General features: G+C 46.2%; 1 protein-coding gene across 1 annotated transcript in view; it reads left to right on the top strand.

The window, feature by feature from the left end:
• LOC142360934 (syntabulin-like) overlaps positions 1-23,272 on the top strand; it is a 25,373-nt gene extending 2,101 nt beyond the window's left edge. The window contains exons 2-5 of the mRNA XM_075417251.1: positions 19,498-19,600; positions 20,481-20,684; positions 21,261-21,410; positions 22,265-23,272. Of these exons, the coding sequence (XP_075273366.1) occupies positions 19,498-19,600; positions 20,481-20,684; positions 21,261-21,410; positions 22,265-23,261 (1,454 nt within the window). The 3' untranslated portion in view covers positions 23,262-23,272. The remainder of the gene's footprint in view (positions 1-19,497; positions 19,601-20,480; positions 20,685-21,260; positions 21,411-22,264) is intronic.

Below are 23,272 nucleotides of genomic sequence, written 5' to 3'. Positions count from 1 at the left end.
ATGCGATCAGAGATTCCTGAGTCATGACTGGAGTAACAGTCTAATGGCCATCCTTTACCTGGGGCCATAACTTTGTGATACATCGACTTTAGTAGAGATGGCAGCTGCAGGAATTCCCACCCTGAGCCTTTTTTTTTCCCCCCAGAGTTATTTTTAAGTCAAGTCAGTGCTTTGATTGACAATGCGTCCCACAGCAGTACTAACACGGCCGGTGGGATGTCCTGCTGGCGGTGGAAATGTGCAGCTGGGGAAGGGGGAGATGAAAGCCCAAGGCAGGGACCTTCCGCCGCAGCACTGACACCGACGTCGGCATATGGACAGATGACACTGCAGGCAATGGTGGCCAGGTATACTCAGACTGGAGGACAGACAAGTGAGTTCATGTGTTTTCCTTCACAGCTGGGGCTGTCTGGGATCACCCGTCGGGTCTCTCGCAGCACTTCAGCTGTGAGGAGGAAGCACTGGGCAAACTGCAGATGCTGGCCCATCCATGCAGCACAGGCACACGTGTTTCTGCAGAGAAATCCCATAGCAACTTTTTTCTCCACGATACGGAACCCCAAACATTGCCCCCTCAAATGCAATGGTAATAATACTGTCAGCTTGTTAATAGGGTGGTCTCATTGCTCATCAAAAAATGACATGTAATCCAATGACAGTAAAAGAAGGCACTAAAAAAAAGGTATGTGTGCTAATTACGTGTGCTGTTGTAGAGGGTGTATAGTTAACTGGGAGAAAAGGCTGGAAAGGAGAAAGAGAAAACAAGACAGAGAAAAAATAATACTGAAGTCTAGAAAGCAAGCAGTACATGGACACCCTATGGCACAGCCTGGGATGGCTGTTAAATTCTGTTAAGTTCTCTGAAATTATGAGATCTGATAAAGCCAAAGTGGGAGCACTGCTGACCCTGAGAGAAAGTGGGGATCACCCTGACAGCCAGGGACACAGAGGAACATCTGAAGCTGCACCCCTGCTTGCACTCTTCCCTGGGCATCAGCAGGTGATGGGTAGAGCTCAGGACTTGCTCCTTGTTAGAGCTGCTGGGTGCCGGAGACAAGAACAGGTACTGATCCATTACCAGGAAAGAACTGGGAAATGTTGTGTGATGTGACTCGGTGGGGGGGGGATTTCAAGGTGTAACCTCTGCTAAAGCCACTGCAGGGGGGAGGCAGCGTATCCTTGGGTGTCCTTCAGGTGCCAGAGGTCACACGCTAAGGCCAAAAGACAAGATTCAACTCAAAAAAGAAGACTGACCTTTTGAAAAGTTAGGCCTACATCTTTATTTTACCAATATGACCAAAGCATACTATTTTGATAGGATGAAAATATAGGATGAAAATACGCAAAAATAGAGTCCTGTTCTTTCTTACATTTTTAGTCCCGTCAAAATTTCTGCACAATTACACAACAAAGTTGTGTGAACACCTGCAGCCACTATTTTCTCCTTTTGCACTTGTCAGGGCTATCAGAAGTGACTGTGCTCTCTGAGAATCATCGCATTTACAGCAAACGCAAACGTGTTCATCTGGTTTTCACGGGGTCCTGCAGCGAGATATCCCCTGTATTGTCAGGTAGAAAAATGCAGCTCTTTGTTTCAGATCGCTGGGAATCTGGAATCCCAGTAATGCACAGGGCCACTGGATCCGGATGCAAACCTCTCCCCAACCACCCTTCCAGCAGCTTTACTATGAGCAAGGAAGGAAGGAAAGAAAAGAGAGTAGAGGAACGTGGGCCAAACACAGACAGGTTATCTCATAAGGGAACAGGGAAAATATTGAGGATAAATCCTGTCTGTCGCAAATACCTGGATATCTGCACACGTCGGATACACTTTCAGTCAGTAAAAGGATGCCAGGGAGTATGTGTGCACGCACATATAAAAATATATATGTATATAAGCATACACATGTGTATACATATAGGTGTAGCAAGCTTAAAGATAGTGCTGGTACAACAAGAAATTTACATTTTCTAAGCTCCAAATTGTGCAGAAATCCACAGGTGCAGATTTCTAAAGATAGTAGCTAGTCTGATAAGAAGATCTTCAGATTCTCTCCTTCCCTGGAAATTACAAAGTAATTATTATTACAAGTCTAAGTTTCAAGGCTGTTGCCGTTCCAGGCAAAACAAAACCAGCGGTTTCAGAAGGCAGTTCTCTGCAGTTCATAAATCAGCACCCCAGAGCTGCCTTCAGTGGAGCTACTGGAATTTGCATCAGTGGAACATTTTGCCTGAATTATCTGCCACTATAAACGATTTAGAATATTTTATTGCCTGGTCAGTACTGGTCTTTCTGTACAGAATAGCCAAAGAGTTGAAAAAAGGAATCACAGTTTAAAAAAGAAAACTGATGATTAATACAATGTTTTGAAAAGTCTACTGTGATTTACAAAGTCCCATGATTTGGGTCTATCAACAAGCAGTTATAAATTTAATACCTGCAGTAGGAATCATATCTACAATATTCACAATTATTAGCAGCTAGTGAGCTCTGGAATGAGTGAAACAAGGTAGATCATGTAGTACTGGCCTGGGGAACTGAAAAATTGCCAGGACCTTACAGAAATCTTTATGAAGTTTGCTTTTGGAAGTGTATTTCTGCTTGTGTGCAAGAGGAGATAGGTATTTGTTACTTTGCCTCTGCAAACACAGCTATCATTGAACACTCCCAGTTTATGTTTTAATTTCCCAATTTATATTCCTGTACAAAATTAATTGTTTTCCTTTGTGAAAATAACTAGTTCGAGGCGATTGTTCAGTTTGTTTGTTGTGAAAGGTTATTCTTTAGCTCTTTCGGTACTGCCTTCATTTAAGGCAGTACCGGGGCGCTTCGGGTTAGAGAAGGCAGGGAGTCTGGAGGGGTGCCTGGCCCAGGGGAGGGGATGCGAAGGCTACCAAAGAGTTTCATCTGCCAGCTTCACGCTGCAGCCTCTGGATCACTTGCGGTCATTTTTTTGGGACTCTGAGCAAGCACGGGGCATAGCTTGCAAGTGCCACTGCCATAGCCCCTGCTTGCACACCCTCCCCCTCCCTGCTGCTGCCTCCTCCCACCGCCTCTCGATGCTGGGAGCAGCGTCTCAATTTGCCTCTCGCAGTCGTGTCTCCCTTCCCCAACCCCGAGACCCCGACTTCCAAAGCTCCTCACCCCCTGTCTTCACTGGAAGCTGCGTGTCACTACCACTTACCCTGGTCAATAGGTGAGCCTGCTAGCGCAGCCATACACACTATCTAGAAAGCAGAAATAAAAAGTTTGAGCCTAACTGGCACCAGCCCCAGCCCTGTCTTGGCCTCAGTGACGTTTTCTTGGACATAGAGGTCTGAAGAAGGGAACATGCACCAGTTTGTGTGTTTGCACAGTGAACTCTCGAGCCACAGCAGTGCGTGTAACCAGCCTCCACGGCACACCCACGGCCGTACCGCGTTTGGTGGAGGGGTGAGCGTCTTGGAGCTCCCAGCAAGGCGGGACAGGGGCACGGCGGCAACTACGGAGCAGCGTGTTATCCCGCGGGAATGTGTTTGTGTGGAGCGATCTGCAGAAGGCACGCGTTGTCCAGGCCTGACCCGGTACGTGGCCATGGCACAGCAGCTCCCGTCTTCAGTGTCACTCAGACTCACACCTCCAGCGCCACGGGAAAGGTCCCAGAGCTAGTTCATCACATCCGTCTAGTCCTGCAGGAGATGGCTGACACACAAAGGCACAGCCTTGTCCTGCCGTGGCCATACCTGCTTCCAGCTCCAGCACCAGTTCTGCTGTGACCAGCCTTCCTGCTGAAAAGATGCAGCTTCTCCTTTACTCACGGGGGGAGGGAAGGGGAGCGTGAGATTGTCGTTTAGTAATTCTGGAAGTACCTGCTGAATGGCCCTTGAGTTCTCGGCCCTATTTCTGTACCTCCTCCGAGGCCTGTTTAAAGAACGTGAAGCACGGAGCAGCCCCGACCGCCCTGATGAGCACCCTTGGCTGCCGGCATGTGCCCACTCAGGTCCCCTCTCTCTGGCCTTGTAAAGCTTGGATTCCTTTCTGCACTGTTTCAGTTAAGATGGGTGGTAGGGGGACTCTGCATGGCTTACACTTTGGTTAGGGCATGGAGGGAAGCAGGCACAAAGCTCCGCAGGCAAGAGAAGGAACGGAATGTAGCTTTCCCTTTTTTATTTTCCTCAGTTCCCATTGCTCAATGAGCCTGTCCTGGTACCCCGGCCACCTTCCCTTGTTCTCTGAAAGAACATCACAGAAGAAAGGTGAGATATCAGATATGTTTGCCATCCCTCCCTCGCATACGTCCTGTCTGCAGGCAGCTTCCTGAGCTGTTGGGACCCCTTCACAAGTGCAGATGCTGCCACTTCCCAGTCTGTGGGAGCAGAGCCCATCCCAGTGGGCAGGGAATCAGTGGTGCCTGGGTGTCCTCACACACGTCCACATTCTATGATTTTATGATTCTATGATTCTATTTTATGATTCTAATCAGAATGTCTTTCAGGACATGGTTTAGCAGACATGGTCATGTTGGGTTGACGGTTGGACTTGATGATCTCAGCGGTCTTTTCCAGCCATAGTGATTCTAAAACTCTATGACCTCTGATGCCAAGGGACCCGCATCTGTGCGGTACAGTGAACCCACAGGGGCTGTGTAGGGAGCCCACGTATCTCCCACCACAGTGCTGTCAGGGTTGCACACCAGCAGCACGAACGTTAGATATCTCTGCAATTAACTTTTAAGTTGCCAGGCCCTTTGTTGCACTCCTGCTTTTGTTCTTACACAGCGGCATGCTTTGCTAATGCTAAAGTTACCAGCATTTCACTGTCTAGTGTCTGCTAGAAATCTTATCTACAGCCACAAAGAAATCTATACAGCCTACAGTTTTTTCTATTATTTTTAAAAAGTGCCCTAAAAATGAACTCAAGCTGAGGATGCAGAAGTTACTGTTTAGGCTTACATGGTATAGTCACTCCTGTGTTGTTCCTCATCTGTTTGCCAGGTGATTTCCCAGAGTGATGCTGGTGCACTCAGCGTGCAGCGAGTCTGACAGCTCCAGGTTCCACCTTACATCCATACAACACACACCTCACCTGTATCACCCTTTCCCTCATGTGCCAGTGCTTGATGCTTGTGCTACAGTGCTGGTACGCGTGGGTGGTGGTACGGCCGCCCACTCGTCGGACCACCCACCCCATCACAGAACCAGCTGACATGGCGTTACTGTCGTTGTACAAGAGCAATGAGCTGGGACAACTCATTATTTTTCTTGCCTGTGAACGAGAGCAGGGAGTTGGGACGATCAGGCACTCCTTGACCATACCGGGAGCTCTTGCTTGGTAAGTGTCAAAAATGCACAGTCTGAGGAGCACTGAAATTGTACTGTTGTTGGGAAGAATTACCTCATACCAATGGTGGCCAGGATGGAAATTTATTGATGACCCAAGTCAATCACCTTGCGACCCTGCAAACAGTGGTACCAAGTGAGGCCTCTTGAGCTCTCCCGGACCGCAGTGGGTTGTGCCCAGCATCTCCCTCCACACGGGACGCCTCTCAGCACCCTCGAACTGTGACATTCGAAGTCGCTGATGGGACTCAGGCTGAACCACAGAGATCCCTCACTCCTGGAGGCTCGACCTTCGCCTGCTAAGAAAAATCATTTGAAGCAAGTATTTCACTTAACTTGAGGGGAATTTTTAACAGGTACCTTATATATGCATATTGTCTGTGTCTGCGTGTGTGTGAATCTATTCAAACCATGAACTACAAACTGGGAACTACAGGCCTGTCAGCCTGACCTTGATGCCGGGGAAGATTAGGGCCCCTCACTACAAGAAGGACATTGAGGTGCTGGAGCGTGTCCAGACAAGGGCAACGAGGCTGGTGAGGGGTCTAGAGAATAAGTCTTATGAGAAGCGACTGAAGGAACTGGGGCTGTTTGGTCTGGAGAAGAGGACGCTGAGGGGGGACCTTATTGCTCTCTAAAACTGCCTGAAAGGAGGTTGTAGTGAGGCAGGAGTTGGTCTCCCAAGTAACCAGGGAAAGGACAAGAGGAAATGGCCTCAATTTGTGTCAGGGGAGGTTTAGTTTGGATATTAGGAAAAATTTCTTGCCTGAAAGAGTGGTCAGACATTGGAACAGGCTGCCCAGGGAAGTGGTGGAGTCACCATCTCTGGAGGTTTTCAAAAAACCTGTAGATGTGGCACTTCAGGACATAGTTTAGCAGACACGGTGGTGCTGGGCTGATGGTTGGACTTGATGATTTAGAGGTTTTTTCCAACCTTAATGATTCTACAATTCTGTGATTCTATGATATTCTACTACTGTGATTGTAGCGAATCGTTTTTAATCACATTGTAAATGCTAAATCAACCAATGATTAATTGCTGCTAAATTATTGTGATTTTCTCTCTTTAACCATGAACAAACTTTAAATTGCTGCTGGACATATGCTTTAGACATAAACCACTGCAGTCTAAGGCGAAGTCTGGATCCAGCCGCACCTCGGCTCCTCTCTGACGAGTTTAGAAAGTAAGGGGGTCCACTCTGAACCTTGTGACTCAACAGGAGGGCTTCCCTAATCCCTCATCTCTCTCTTCAACCTACGCCTTCCCTTTAGACATAAACCGTTGTGGTCTAGGTCTAGGTCTGGATCCAGCCGCACCTCTGCTTCTCTCTGAGAAGGAGTTTAGAAAGCAAGGAGGTCTATCCTGAGCCTTGTAACCCAACAGGAGGGCTTTCCCTTAGACCAAACATACCAACCTTTAGACATAAACCATTGCAGTTGGAGACTAAGTTTGGGTCCAGCTGCACCTCGGCTCCTCTCTGACAACTTTAGGAAGCAAGGGGGTCCGTTCTGAACCTCGTGACTCAACGGGAGGGCCTCCCTTACACCTTACATCTTACATCTTTCTTCAATATCTGTATAAATCATTCTACCTCAATCCTACCTCTATTTTGTATTCCATTCATTTAATAATAGAGAGAATCTTGCCAATGAACATTGTTAAATCCCATTTTACAAATTCCTATTAAAAATCACTTCTGAAAAATACCTTTAACAGTCATTCTTCAAGCGACCGAACCACTCGTTCACGACAGCGTACTGTACGATACGCCACACACCCAGGATTTCTGTGTGTCCTGCAGCCGGTCTGGAGTTACTGCTGCCGCTCCACCTTGGCTGCAGGACACCAACAAACCCTGGACAGATTTCCAGAGACAATATGATTTGTCTGAACAAGTTTCTGGATGGATAGCAAATGTTTATTTAGAAGAATGGGCAATTACTCTGAATTTGAAGGATGTAACGAAACGTGTCTTGGGTGTGATAAATAGAATACCTTGGACCTGCCTGTGCAAGCAGATAAATGGCGAACATTCTTCATTCTCAGTTTTGGAAAAAGTTTCCAAGCCACCTGGACTTCCCTGGCCTGCTGATTTGCCTATATGCAAATATAAAAATCATATTAGCCTTATTTTATTTCTATTTTTTAAAATATGTTTTATTATCTTTAAGGCTGATAGTGATATTTCTTTGTGAGCAGAGGCCTGAAGTGCCACGATCAATGTTCCACTCTCAGACTTTGGAGGATTGGTCTTTGTTCTGCGATCTACAGAGGATACACCAGCTGTTGCTGCAGACATACCATCGTAATTTTGTTCCCCTCTAATATTTGGTTTTAGCCTTGGTCACAGAATCAGAGTCATAGAATCACAGAATGTTCGGGGTTGGAAGGGACCTCTGTGGGTCATCTAGTCCAACCCTCCTGCCGAAGCAGGGTCACCTACAGTAGGTTGTAGAGGACCTTGTCCAGGCAGGTCTTGAATATCTCCAGAGAAGGAGAATCCACAACCTCCCTGGGCAGCCTGTTCCAGTGCTCCGTCACCCTCAGAGTGAAGAAGATCTTCCTCACGTTCAGCTGGAACTTCCTATGCTTCACTTTGTGCTCCTTGCCCCTTGTGGTGTCACTGGGCACCACTGAAAATAGTCTGGCCCCATTCACTTGTCACCCACCCTTCAGATATTTATAAGTATTTCTAAGATCCCCTCTCAGCCTTCTCTTCTCCATGCTAAACAACCCAGCTCCCTCAGCTTTTCCTCATAGGACAGATGCTCCAGTCCCCTCATCATCCTCGTAGCTCTCCGCTGGACTCTCTCCAGTAGCTCCTTATCTTTCTTGAAGTGGGGAGCCCAGAACTGGACACAGTACTCCAGATGGGGCCTCCCTAGGGCAGAGTAGAGAGGGAGGAGAATCCCCCTCAACCTGCTGGACACACTCTTCTGAATGCATCCCAGGATGCCATTGGCCTTCTTGGCAACCAGGGCACACTGCTGGCTCATGGTCAACTTGTTGTCCACCAGGACACCCAGGTCCCTCTCCGCAGGTCGCATCTTGCCTGCATCCCACTGGTGCTATATGGAGTAGTTAGGAGAGTACCATCAGCCTCCATATAGTTCAAAAAATCTGTCTTTTTTTCTTAGTTTAGAAGCTTTTCATACCTGCACTCATACCACACTGGGAAGTCTTGTCTCAAGGCGTGTAGATGTGGAGGACGTGCAGGTATGGAGGACGTGCAGTTCATAGGCTAAGGGTACAATAGCGGATGTCTGCATGAATTCAGGCTCACAGATTAGCAAGGGAACCAAGGCAGCTCCTTCCCAGGTTGAAGCAGTGCCTGTTGATAATCCTCTAAGCTTTTTCCTTTGTAACTCAGGAACAAAAAAGCCTTTTTTTAGTGTTCAGCTTAGTGGTACCCTACATACCCCAAAGCTGTTGAAAACACTGAGGCACAGGAACTGCCTGCCTCCCCACCAGAGTTCCACCTGCACCCTTGCTTACGTCCGCCCTCTCACAAGGCTATTCTTAACTTCTGGTTATTATTTCTCCTTCCTTTTCCCCCAAATCAACTACCTCTCCTAACTCCCAACCACTAGAAACAGACTAAAACAAAAGCACTGTTTTATGTATATCCTACATGAGAAGAACAAACAAACGTTTTGCTCCACAACCCTTCAGACAAATGAACACAAAACATCGCAAACATGAACAGCTATAGCACAGTCAAGCAAAGAGTGATTTTTCAGTCCTTCTGGCAAGTCAGTCCTCCATAGTCAAGAACAACAGTGAAGGTCATCAGTACATTTCAGTCAAGAAGAAAAAAAAAAGAGAACATGGCCAACAGGCCACCTGCGGAGAGGGAAAAGGAGGAGCGTGCGGCAGCAGGAGGGAAAGAAGCAAACGCAGTGGGTGTGCAACATCTCTCAAGGAACTCCAACTGACAGAAAAGATAATGAGAGAGCAGCAGCTAGACAAAAGGTTTAGGAAAAAGGCTTTCATGTCTGTTGGGGATAAAAATCAAGACAGAGGAAGGAGGAAAGAAGATATAGCAGAGGAAAAAAGATGGCACAGATAGCAATGCATGGGTTTTTAACACGCAAGAGGCTCCGTACGAGCGCACCGGATACTTACCGGCATTAACTCAGCACATGGAAGACAAGACAGGAGTAATTCCTAGAGCAGCTTTGCTCCAGCACCGGTACAGAGATGGAGGGAAGAACAGCAACAGAGTGCGAGTGCAGAGCAGGAGAGGGAGAAGCAATGCAGGAGGGCTGACGTGCAAGAGGGCGGCAACACCTCGCAGTTTCTAAAATGGCTGCAGTCTCAAAAAACGGTTACGCCTTGATGATATATTCATAGGCTTTGGTCATAACTTGCTATTAACTAGCCCATGTTCTATTATTTTTAATAAATATTTATTTTCATCTCTTTTACATTGTCTCAGAAATAGCAATAGTAAGCGCTGAACTAACTTTTCTAAAAGATGAGATGTAGCTTCCAACAGGTTGCACCTGAAGCAGGCAACAGATAGTAGGTTTCCCTGCTCTGCGTCAGTAGTGAAAGAATTATGATTCGTACCTCCTCGCTTCACCAGAGCGGTTAAAAGGACAGACACTGCTTGTTATTGAAGCGTATTCACAGACTTTCTCCTTATCTCTCACCCTCCGCCAGATACTTTGGTCTGCTTGCCATGCCCCTGTGTAGTCTGCACTGACTGTCATCATCCATTCCTCTCCAGCCAGAACACTAGTGCAGAAAATCTACACATAAGTGCGTATTGTGGACTTCTAAAATGTATTTCAAAAATTAACATTTCTCAAGGACTTCTTTTAGGTCTTCAAATTGCCATCAAATCAGTTGACTTGTGCAAGATTTTCAGCAATATGACAAGCATGTTAAACATGTTGAAAAACTTTTCTCGGTGACTAAGGCCACTAAAGGCTAATTCTTACTCTCTTGCTTTCTCAAGGACTTCTCTGTAGAACAAAATTTGTGTCAGAATCTACTTACAACTCTGTTAAAGATTCTATTTTTCTAGGCAGAGATGATCTAGTCACAACGCCCCCCTTCCCTTCCCATTCTTTTACAGGCAACAAGTCTCAGGCACTGAATTTGCTGTCTTCACTCTTCTGTCACAGGAGAAGAAATCTGTACAACCCGTGAGTTCAGGGATAAGAGCATCCACACAACAGAAGATGGGCAAGGCATTCACTGAAGCTCTGAGATGGACATGAGAACCACAGGCATTCCCCTCCACCCCCACACCTCTCCTTCCAGCAGACATTAGCTTTTCTTCTGCACAAAAGTGCTGTTGTCTGCTATGCTTATTCACCTTGCACTCTTTTGCTAGAGGAATGCCACTGGAAACACATACAGTGAAAAGTGCTGTTAACTGAACAGAGAATTTTCACACTAGCTTTATTCACCACACAATCTTTTTTGTTATACTGCCTATGCAAGGGGTTTAAGGTGTGAGGATTTTTTCTTCTTCCTAACTGTAGGGAGTAGAAGAATCACTGCTAGAACTACCCATTTAGCAATACAGGTAAGTGATTAAATCGCTCCCCCATATCCGCGTCAGCCTTCACAAGAAAGGCGCAGCACGCACTACCTGTGTAGTGATGCCACTGCTGGAAGCCACTGCAGAGTTGTGAATGGTCATGGTAGCACAGGAAGCTGCAAGGGACAGAGTGACAAGAAATCCACTTCAGTGTTCAGGTGTAACTTGCGCTCCACCATGGCGCCATGTACCAGGAGTACATTTAAAGTTGCAGGTCATCCATAACAAGCCATGTTCTTCTGCACAGGTCAATACGATCTCCCACAGAAAACTGTGAGGTATTTATAAATATTTTTTTTATAAACAGCAAAAGCAGGCATTCTTGATTAGGCAGGAAGAAAAGGGTTCTTTAAAACCGTTTAATTACATGTTTCAGGTAAGCACAGACGATACAGTAGATTTCCCACCACCGAATATTGACATTCTTTTCTCTAGGCTTGAGCTGTTCATGAAGAGTGTCTTTCAATCCACATCCTTGCTCAATCACTTTTGCTGCCAAGAAGGGTGCTGGAACAGAACTATTGCAGGAAACATCATTCCATCAAGGCATGAATTTCTGTGGGTTTTTTCTCCTTGAAGAACCACCTACTGCTAGTCCAAGCTATTTTTGGAGAATCCTGGCTTCCAAGATGACCTGAAGAATGCATTGAAACCAAGCAGTGTGTTGAAGTCCTAGAAATACTGAAATCAATACCGGTATGTATGTTGTAGAGCTGAAATTCTCTTTTTCACTGGCACTGCCATTGATGCCTGGTTTCTGTTAGGACAGTTTTACACCAATTTTGTTTTGTTCCTTTTTCATCAGCCTTTGGGCCTCTTTCTCCATTTTCTTTCGTTGCTGTTCTGCTGCTCTTTTTTCCCTTTCTGCTATCTTCTGTTGTCGGTAATTAAAGAAAACATCAGTTGAGAAATAACAGGAATCCAGTTTTCAGGGCAGTTGTATCTGAAGTTCCTGTCAATAAATAGGTTATTATTACTTATAAAAACAGAGCTTCACTCTGCCACGGTCAGGCTTAGAACAGGCATTCTTTTCTTGTGCTGACGTCCTTCTTTCAGATTAAAATAGCCTTAGGCAGTAATATTTGTTCAAATATTTTACGATGTAAAAGCCACTCAATTCTCAAAAATTCACAGTACATGAATCAGTGAGAGCGTACGACAGTTAAGGCCTAGAGCTATTTAGGAAAAAAAAATTAGAAAAAAAAATCTAATGCTTTGAGTAGCAAGATTACCCATCTTCTCATATTCAAACCAAAAGTTTCATTTGTCTAGAACACTGACTTGTGTCCCCCCTTTCCCTAAGCAGAGGCATCAGTAGTTATCCTCTTTGTAATGAAAGTACTACGCACATCTTCCTCACAATCAGATGAGAGGATAACTTCTAATATTCCCTTTCACCTGTGATGTACTCTACTGTTCAGTAAACGTATAAACAATAGCCTCTAGGGACAGAAAAGAAATCGTTAAGTCTTCATCTGTGTATCCTTTTAACATTATTTCTTATCACTGCTATAAAACCTTAGACAATGCTATCTGCTAGCTCAAAGATTCTGAATACAGAAATAGGTTTCCAATTTCAATAAACACATAGCTGACGAGAGCAAAGGAAAAAAACACCACAACAATCCGCTCATTTTACTCCCCCACTTCGTCTAGAACACATCACTGAGTGGCACAGGGGCAACAAGGACCCATACTCCAAGTGGCACATTGCAGCTCTCTCCTGTCTTGCATAAGTAGTAAGAGACTGGCATAAGGAGGTCACTCCTGCTTTGGAGTCAGTTGATTTTATATGAAAAATCTGCTAAGATGTTTGCAGGAGGACTTTAAAAATAAAAATGAAGCTTCACTCACTTGAAAAAGTGAAATTTAACACAGATTCGGTAAGAATAAAGAATTATTTATTAGAATAAAGAATTGTAATTTAGAGTAGATTTTCTTATATTCCCCACACCTCTGAATTCATGCAGAAGGGAAGAAGCTACCTACACCCCAGCCAGCGCGTAGAGACAGCAGAGTTCCAAAAAGCCTTACGAGGTGTTAAGCAATGCTGCTATTCGTCTGCGATTCTGAAGTGAGGAGAGTCACAGCAGACCATGTTTCTTCTCCCCCTGATAAACCGCAGGACGCAGAACTGCTCTGCACAGACAAGTGCTTTCCGTGCCATCTACTGGCTGAGTCATTTTATTGGACTTCAGTTACGCCCAAATGAGAAGAGACCTTTGCAGCACCACAGGTAGAGGAACAGAAGTCACAAAAGAATTCAACAAGTAGCTTACCACACAGTGACTGCCTCTCCACTCGTTTTTCACTTGGTCGTTACTCAAAACATTGATCTCTACTCCAAACCTCCTGCATGTTTTGGACATTATGCTACTACCGTCGAGGGTCAGAAAGGTTTCATTTCTCCATAAAGGAAGAGCCTACGACAAACTGCAGCCATATCTGGCTCACTTTGTCCGGGTTCCAAAGCAAGGAGTTCAGCACAGACTGGACGGAATGATGTAAGTTGTTTAAACCAGGAAAGGACCCATGCCTGGTGTCACTCGTGCTTTGCATTCCTAACACAAGTTACGTCCAAAAAGACCTAAACCTCTCTCCTCAGTTAGCAGAACACTAATTATAATCACAACACTGTTAGAGATATGCTTCTTCTAGGATGTTTTTATTTACTGTATGCATACTGAAAAACTGTAATAAGAATGGTTTCATAGCATTTGGTCTTTGACCTCACCGCAATTAAAATGCACCACCATTTAGCTTACCTGTTCCCACTGGGAGGAAAAACTTCATTGGTATTAGAAAGTCGAAAGGTGCAGATAGGTATCTACAATTTGCAGAACAAGCCAACATCGAACTAACTTCAGTGAACTGAAAATCCAGTTTATCATCCACTACGCTGCTTCGTCACTGACTGGAGAATTTCAGTGCATCCCAGCCCAGAACCTGCCGGGGGGGGACGGGGGAGCGGGGCAAGGAGTCAACAGAGTGCAGGAACTTCTCAGGCACTAGTAGCCTACTCCTCAGCACTGTCCGCCAGCATGCTTCGATTCCAGGAAGCATGTGGCTTACTACGCATGCTCCTTGCAACTGCTCGGCATCTGCACTGAGTCACCAGTGACGTGCAGAAACAAACTCCACAACTCACAGAGAGTTATAAAGCAGGTATGTTTCTTATGGCGCCGGGTGCAAGGGGGATCGCTCCTCCTGACTTGCACACCAAGTCACAAAGCATGCACCTATTTATTACAAAGTTTATCTAAGTAGGCTGGACTATTGTAATTGTTTCTAGGAATAGGCGTGATTCTTGTAATTATTTCTAGGAATTCATTATCACCCAGATCCGCAGCTTTGCAAGGCACAATTTGTGCTTTTCCTGCCCTATCCTTCATGTCTCCATACCGTGCCGTTTCACATCTAGTGAGTTAATAGGAATGAAAGAATGAAAAGAGTAACTTATAACAATTAGTATTCCATTAGAAATGTCATTTAACTTTGAGCCGTTGTAAGCGTTGTTGTACTCAGCATGTGTTGCCAGTATGTTCTTCTCTGCTTCTTGATAGTGAATTTGTCAAGTCATAAGTGTGAGCCGTGGGTTAGGATGTCCCAGTCTGAACACAATCATCTTTGCAGGCTTTAGGACGGTTAGGAATTTGAGGAGAGACAGGTGGAGCAGACTGTGTTGGACTGAAATTGGTTCTGAGTACGGTGCAGGTGCGGTTGCTTTTTTACTCAACATTGGAGCTGACTGTAGTTAAGAAAAAGGAGGCAAGGGAAGTGACCCTGGGCATCTGGGAATATGACAGTTCGAGTCAAATAAGCTAAACAGATTAGACTGGAAATGCAGGTGTTAGCTGCAAATGATGGCTAGATGTTAAAAATGCCTAGCTGGTAAAATGTAATGCTATTCCCACTTATTACGTTGCCTTGTCTGGTATGTGAGGTTTAGATTCCCAGGAGACTAAATGTGCAGGAACTTCTTCTTGGGGACACCCTGTGCAAGCAAATAGTGGTGGTGAATTAATCCGTTAGGGTAAAAATAGCAGAATAGTTTATCCATATTGCTACTCTACTTCCATACGTGTCTGTACTCTAAAGGCAGTCGCTTTGGTTGTTTTAAAAACAAAATGTAAAAGCTGTGATTGAAGTTATGTTACTGACATGTGGCCATATGACTTTACAGATCTCTTGTCAGCTCGCTCCCTCTCTTCAGTAGAGTGGTGTGGGAATAATAGTGTCTGACACTGATACGTACCTATGTATGTGCTTCACTTCAAAAACAGAGGAGTTGGTGTCTAAGTTCTGCAAGAGGAATGCCTTAGAGGTAGCTCTGGAAATATACTTCACCCTCACGAACTTGACTTTTCTGGTTGCAGAAGCATGCAATGATAGGACTTTGTTTTCTCTTGGGAAGACTGATAAAGTATCAGAAAGACACATTTGACTGGTGCATTTGTGCAAGAACATTGTATCTTGTATTTGCATGGCTTTTGTTCGTTCCCTGTACCAGATTTCTGCAAGCAGTGGGAAAAATAATAGAACTGTTGTCCCCGTTGTTCAGGAACAGTGGTACAGAACACCAGGTTACCGAACGTGCTAACTTGAGTAGATCCTGTGGCACGCAAAGAGCTTCCTTGTTCTTCATAACTGCTAGTCGGTACTTCTACCTCTTACGTTGAAATACTTTTTAAAATGCTGCTGGTGTACTATGTATTTGAAGGCAAACTCACATTCATTGGTTGTTGGAAAAAAAAACCAAACAAAACAACAAAAAATACTCAAGAGAAAACCAGTATTTGGAGGTAGCAATCTGGCTTGACTGATCCCTAAAATAAATGGGCGTGCCTCATTTGAAAAGCAGGATGGTGCAAAGGTAAGAGCGATGAGAAGACTGGTGACCTCAGCGTAATGTGTCTCTCTTTCTGCTGTTACTTACTTAGCAGTACTTTATAGCCCACATTCCAAGACTGCGCCTTTCTGGGACAGGGAAAATGAAGAACAAGGCTATGTCAAAGAACATTTAACTCGGTTACAAATGCACGATTTCATCAGAGTACGCCGTGCTCCCATCCTGCAATCAGTCATAACCTTGCATGCGCTGTGAAGGTGGGAAGGTTTGTGCTTCTGTTCCTGAGACTGTGCAGATAGTTCAATGTGTGGCTGCTGTCATGTGCATAAGCATACTGAAGTGGGGAAATGAGCTACACCTGATTCAGTGTTCTTGAAATATGTGGTCATAGAACAAAAAATGGACTGAAGATGGATCGGAGAACGTACGGTCGTAGGCAAGGTGCTCCATCATTTGCTATCAACTTACTTCACTCGGTCCTCGGTCCTTACTTCACTCGGTACATATGTTCAGGACCGAGTGAAGTAAGTTGATAGCAAATGATGGAGCACCTTGCCTACGACCGTACGTTCTCCATGTCTATGGAGATACATAGTGGTCAATGACACATGCTTCTGGAAGGCTTTCCACCTGCTTCTTAAAACCTCACCTTGGCAAGCAAAAACGAGGATGTCGTTGAACATGTGTCATCTTTCCCCGATCTAAGTGCATGACTCAAATGCTACACTTCTGTCCCACACCTGACAGCAGACAACGTAACCATCCTGACATTCGGGTCCAATGGCACACAACGCTTGTTTCCTCTACAGTTTTCATCTCACTCTTCTCCCTTTCTTACACATGGACCTCGTAATATTCTTTGGGACAGTAAAGTTCCTGAGATCTTTTCTTCCTTCTCTTTGCCTTTCATTTTCGGCCTACACAAAATAGCTACTGCTGCTGTTTTGAAATCAAAGTGTTTCCGGATAATGATGCTCCATGCACTGAGCCCTCCTGCATATTTTACTGATGGGATCCGCTTTAATTTCACATCCGTTGCTGTGGAGTGGTGCAGATTTGCTGGAGTTGCCGGCACAGGGAGCTGCGAAGGACCCGGTCGCCAGGGGTGCCGGAGGATGGGGAGATGTATGCGCACACCTCTCCCTCCAGCAGCGAGGATGCCGTGTCCAGGCACCAGCCCGTGCTACCCTCCGAGCTCGCGTCCTGGAGCCGGGCGTGGAGGGCCGTGGGGTGAGGCTGCTGGGCGGCGGTGGGGTGGCAGGGGCTGCTGGGGGCCCTCTATTTGCATTGGTCCAGCCCCCCGCCTGCTTCATAATGGCCAGGTCTCCATGGCGCCAGTGTTAGGGAACGGTCCCTCCCAGTGGGCCAGCAGACCCGGCACAGCCGGCAGGTCCCCTTGGAGCTCCTCTCTCTGCCATAGATCCCTCGGGGTCTGTGGTCCCGAAGAGCTAACATCTGCACCTGCGGGCCTCCTCGGACAGGCTTCAGGCGCTGTGGGCTGCGGACGGGGAGGTCTCTCCTCATCTGGTCCAGCGACTGGTCCCATTGCTGCGGGAGGCAGAACAGCCTAAAAAGGTGGATCTGCCATTACTTTTCTTCTAGGGGTTACGGCAGCTGTTTTGGGCATGGAGGAGATGTGGATTCACGGTCTTGAGCCAAACTGGGTAGAGCGGAGACGGCTTGTGATTTATCTGACCTCAATTCCCTATCTCTAATGTCGCTGCAATCTTGCTTGCACAAGCGCACTGAGGGCCTATTTTGTTCTAAAGGAGATATGATGAATAAGACCAGTCAATCTAGTGTGCCATCTTTCTAACCTGACGTATAAGCGTTTACTTCAGGAGAAGAGAAATAGTACCTTGAGCTCAGTGGTTATACTGACTAACTCTCCGTTGACTAAAAATGGGAGGCAAGGCTGGCTCGGAGATGTGTGTCTGCGTTAGGGACGTCCACGTTTAGTCAGACGAATTCCACTCCTGTCTCCCGTGTTCCTCGTCAGGTCTCTGACCACTCTGCTGTTAGCTCTTATCGAAGCCAAGTACAATCTCTGTCTCTTTTACATCTCTTGTTTTTTTTTTTTTTTTTTTTGAACAGAAAGGAAAGTCAGTCGTAGACGTTCGGTTGCGGAAGAAAGTTTGCGTTTGAACCACGCATGTATCTTCAAGTAGGTCTATTTAGATGCCTTTTCGTCTTCTGCTCATCCCTGATAAGCTTAGGCACTGTCCGTTTGTCCTGTTTCTCAGGACCCCTGCCCAAGGTGCCTAGCATTGCACAGGGAGATTCTGTATCTCATTTTACACTGGGAATTCCCAGGAATGAAGTATTTGTAGAAGGCAAGCTAAGTAAATTGCACGGAAGTGAAAAAAGCGCTTGGTACCTTCCAAGAGATAATACTGGAATAGAGTCAGAAAACACATGTTTTGAGCAAAAGATACTTAGAAAGCGAAGTAAAACTTATTAGCGTAGAGCTATTGCTTTAGTTTGGATTTACATATGTTTTAGGTTTCAACTTTGAATTTCCATAAATTTGCTTGAATTGTTGTTGAAAACATGTTCAAATAGCCAAGTGTTTCTTTCAAATGGGAAGAAGCAAAGTAGCAGCTACAAAGAGTGTTTCAGCTTTCAGGTGGTCTGCATTTTTGAGCCCAAATCTACAAGTCCCTGTTAAATGACAGTGGCCTAGAAAAACAACCTTGCAATTCTGTGTCGCCAATTTTATAATCCACCCCCCTCTAAAAATTGTATTAGATGTTGCTTAGTAGAGACATAGGCAATTAGTGGTTGGGCTGTGGCCTCTCAAGACATGCATCTCTTTTTGTTCAGAAGACTCTCGGGCTGCAGCAAGCGCCCACAAGTCCCAGCGAAAACGGAGGACGCAAAATACAAGCCAGCAGGTTGCCACGGAGGATCCGGCAAGTAGAAGGTGAAAGCCTGAGTCCCACCTGTCCTACAAAATGACCTGCCCAGCTGTGGGCTGGTGGCACAATCCACCTCCAGTGCAGGGTCTCGATGGCGAGAAGCTGGGCACAGCAGTGCCCGAGGGTACCAACAGGCGTAGCCTTCCCTGGCCACTGCGCTGGCCAAGGAAGCCACCACTCCCCACTCTTGGGTGGACACCCACCCTACTGCTTGCCAGTGCTCGCTCCGCAGGCAGATCCCTTCATCACATTTCAGCTGATTGCATGGTGCAGCAACAGCTGGTAACTTGGGCAGCTGGCAAAGATGCGCTCAGAGGGGATGTGGAGCAGAACTTTCAGTGTGACCCTCCATAAATCCTGATATACCCTGCTAGGCTATACACATTTATACATACACACATGTATGCGTACATCATCTCAGAAACCAAAACAGAAGCGGCTTTCTTCCCAGCAAGGAGCATTTTCATGCGGTTTAAAGCAAGAGAAATCTCTACTTGCAGTTGTGTGCTCCTGAAGGAGCCACGTGAGCAGCCGCATTCGTCTGCTGATGGCTCTGAGAAAGCAAACAGGTTGTCACAACAAATGTGCCTAGCCGACTCCTAAAATGGCTTCTGTAGCGTGAGGGTTTTGTGTCCGAATGTTTTTTCTGCTCTTGTCGAAGTGCCAGTTCTGAAGCAATGTTGAAAATCTGGAACAGATCCAGCGCTTGTCCTCAGGGACGTTTGAAAATTCATGCAACTGCTGAAATTCACACAGGACGGACAAAGGAAGGGTGCTCGTGATTCACCGTTATTTTGAAAACAGTCTTTGAGTTAGAATTTCCATCATGTTTTCACTCTTCCCTTTTCCTTTCCAGGAACTGAAGCCGATTTGAGCTCTTCAAGCAGCACAGGCAGTATTTCAGCACCTGAAGCCCGTGTGACTGCGGCTGGAAGCCAAAGATCTTCTTTTTCTCGCAAGTAAGCAAAGCAGCTTTTGCTGAATCTTGCAAGTGTTGCTAGTGCAAAGACAGACTACTGGGTAAGGTCTTGCAGTTAATACACACACAACTACTATTGTGAGTTTTAAACCAATTTTTTTTGAACATTACTTAAGCGCTCCCTAGATTATATCTCAACAAGGAAAGGTATTGGCTGGGAGCAAAAAACAATACGAAGTATAATTTAAAGCCCTAAAATTACCTGACTTTCAGAAAGAATAGATATCATTTCGTATATTACTATACTGCCCTGCTTAATTGAACAGAAGTCCTCTGTAACAAGGCTCCTTCAGATGCATTGCTGTGTTAGGCGCAGCCTGTGCAAATGCTGCCTCACACAAGGGTTGATGCTGTACTGCACAAAGCGGAAGGAGATGTCTCCTTTGCAATATGTTCTTTTTCAACCGTTCCACTTAACTCTCTATGAAACATGTCAGTGCTGTCACAAACCACAGTCCTGCACTTCATTGTAAAACAATGATAAAATCACCCAAACCGCAGCAGTATGAGGCAGGTTTGCAGCAGCCCCTCACCCACCTGTTCCTTATAAACTGTTCCATTTTCAGAGAAGGGGAAGCTCAGGGGACGTGGGTGATCCGACGGAGTCGCTGGGAACTGTGCGATCCGCAGAGAAAAGTGAAAATGGCCAAGGTTTCCCTAGGTCACGTAGTTCAGACTGAGCACCCCACAGCTAGTGAAAAAACGTGCAGTGGCTGATGACTTCAGGACTTTCTTGCCGGCCACTCACAGTTCTCTGTCTAGTTTAGTGTTCAGACAACTCTGTGTGTAAAAGAAGACACACAAAGAGTTGCGCGACGAGGATAATCCAATATGCTTTAACCATTCTGGTTCCCCTCCAGTCGTGGCCCTTACGGTCAGAATAACGGATCCTTATCCTGCAAGTCCGCAGCCAGCCCACCTGCTTCCCGTCAGAAGGAGCCTCTGTCAGCCCTGTGCAAAAACCAGCTGACTCCTGCCAACATCCGTCAGAATTACAGGGCTTCTTCAGGCACCAGCAGCAGCTCAGGCTCCTACAAAGGAAGCGACAGCAGCCCAGCGCTGAGGCAAGTCTTTATTTCAGCGTCCCGGTGTTGAGCGCAACGAATTGCCTTCTCTGCTCTGTAACGGGGGCTCGGCTGTGCAAGTTGCCGAGCAGGTCACCGTGCTTCTCAGCATAGGTGTGACTGCTCGTGTTGGTGGCTTGACAGCCAGCAGGCTGCTCCATCCCACGGAAAAACTTGATTGTCTCAGCAGTGTAAAACTGAAGGTTCCTTTCTGTCAAAGCCCTTTGAGTTTTTTTGAGGCGCTCCCTCACCTGGCTGTGTCTACAGCTGGGTGCTTGCTCTTGGGCATGCCACCAATTTCGAGCGAGGGGACAGCTGGGTATTTTAAAGTTCAATGTCTCGTGTGATGTAATGGCACTGACACCAAGCAAAATAAGTAGTAGATTTTGCACTACAGCCACAGATCAGCCGTTTCCTCGAGTACTTTGATTTGCCAGAGGGAGTCACTTGTGCGGACTCTGAGGAGCCCCAGAGGAGGCAAGCTTTGTATCAGTCAACGGGACACTTTTCTTTTGGCTAGGACCGCAGAACTGTAGCAGTGATGTTATGTGACGCTTTGGGTTTTTTTCTTTTCAGGTGTTCAGGGGGATGCCATGCTTGTGGTGCCCACTACAAGATTAAGCCACCAAATCCAGAGCAGTATTTGACTGCTCTGCAGCAGAAAGAAGCTACATTGCGGCATTTGAAAACAAAGCTGAAGGAATCGGAGAGCAAACTTAAAGAAAGGTACATTTCACTTCAGAAATCAGTTAGAAAGGTTTGTTCAGAAGCATCTAGGGGCGGGAATCCTGAACGTTTTTACTCATTTCTGGACCACATAAATTGTTGATGAAGAAATCTGAACTATTATCCGTCTGATGAGGTTGTTTTCAGGTATTTCAGGTTTCATAGCATGTTCAGTGAAGCTGTACCATGCAGCTGAGTTCTGAATATGTCTGACTTTTCTCTTGTTTTGAACTTTCCCAACTGAATAATTTTCAAGGATAATTTTTCACCAGTCTGATTTAGCATTGAGACCTGTGATACATCCAATAGTTTCTACCTGCCAGCATGTATTTCCTGAGTCTCCTGTTCTACCTCACTCCGCGAAACAGGACTCCAAATGTCCCCCTTCTCCCCTAAAGAAAGAAAAGCTCTTACACAGACCAGCATGCCCGTCTGTGTTTTTGTCGCTTCAATATTGAAGTTTTCTCAGCAGCCCTTTGTATGGACGCTGAGCAAAGAAGTGACAATGTGCATTGCACAGCAACAGATGTCGTCTTTTCTACTAAAACCGCGCCCTCCTGAGAGCCGGCTCTCCGCACACACAACCCAAGCGGGCACACAGCGGGGTCTGAACGGAGCCCCAAGGCAGAGTCCCAGGGACCCTGCGGTCCAGTTCGGGATAGCCCGACCTCTGCATCAGCGAGGGCTGGATCTCACACAGAGATCTCTCCCCACTCGCTTGCAAGCCTTGGAAGGAATCTGCTTCCTTCCTGGAGAGTCTCTGCAGCGCAGCCACCCCAGTGCGCTGGAGCCTCATGTTGTCTCTTGAACTGACCACCCAGCAGAGCTGTTACACCGTTTTTCTTTTGCTACAGGGAAATAGAAATAGCAGAGCTCAAAGCTCAGCTGGGACGCACGAAGGAAGACTGGATTGAAGAAGAGTGTAAGCATGTGGAGGGGGATCTGGCCTTAAACGAAGCAAGAAGCAAAATTAAACAGCTCGAGCAGGTTATTGAAGCCATGAAAAACAATGCTGTTGAGAAAGACCAAAAAATTCAGAAATACTTCTTAGACATCAGCATTGAAAATAAGAAACTGGAATCTTTGCTGCAGAGCATGGAAATGGCTCAGAACAGCTCTGCGATGGACGAGCAGTGCCTGCAGTACAGCTGTGACGCAGAGGGGAAGCCATCAGCGTTGTGTGCCACGATGCCAGAGAGCCTCATGGCAGAGGACCAAGCTCTGGAGGAGGTGGCAGATAGCAGGCTGCTTCTTAGTGAGGACACATCTAATGGGACTGATTCAGCTGAAGAGAGCTGGAGCAGCACAGGTTGTGAGTGGAGTGATCCCGCTCCCTCCAGTTGTGTTGTGAAGAAACTGATGCTTGACAGTGTTGCAGATGAAAAACTAACTTCTTTGCGGCAGGAGGAGAAAAGCAGCAGTGTGATGGTGGAACAGGCCGTCCAGACTGACGCGGTGCCATATAGCCTAGATGTGGAGCAGCTCATTCAGAACGTCTTCAGAGCTCAGGATGCCTGTCCTCCTGTGCAGTCTCTATGCAGGAAGGTGGAGCACAGAGTTGGTGAAAACCATTTCATGAAAGAACTTGATTTTACAGACCCTCATGATGATGAAGCCTTTGGGTATGTCAATACTTGCTCGCAGGCAGGAAGAAAGAGGAGATATTGGAGCAGCAGTCTCCTGAGAGATGTTCCGGCTGTAGCTGCCCCTGTTGTATCAACTGTCATGTGGGCTTTCAGTACTCAGAGAGGAGGATTAGATTACATTTACAATATTGGAGCATTGCTTCGTGGTTGCTGCCTCGTAGCCCTGCACTCTTTACGCCGTACGCTCTTCAGTGTCAAAACTTAAAGTCCACTCTG

The sequence above is a fragment of the Opisthocomus hoazin genome, chromosome 3, assembly GCF_030867145.1.
Source record: "Opisthocomus hoazin isolate bOpiHoa1 chromosome 3, bOpiHoa1.hap1, whole genome shotgun sequence".
Taxonomy (NCBI): domain Eukaryota; kingdom Metazoa; phylum Chordata; class Aves; order Opisthocomiformes; family Opisthocomidae; genus Opisthocomus; species Opisthocomus hoazin.
This window is presented reverse-complemented; position numbering and strand designations above follow the sequence as displayed.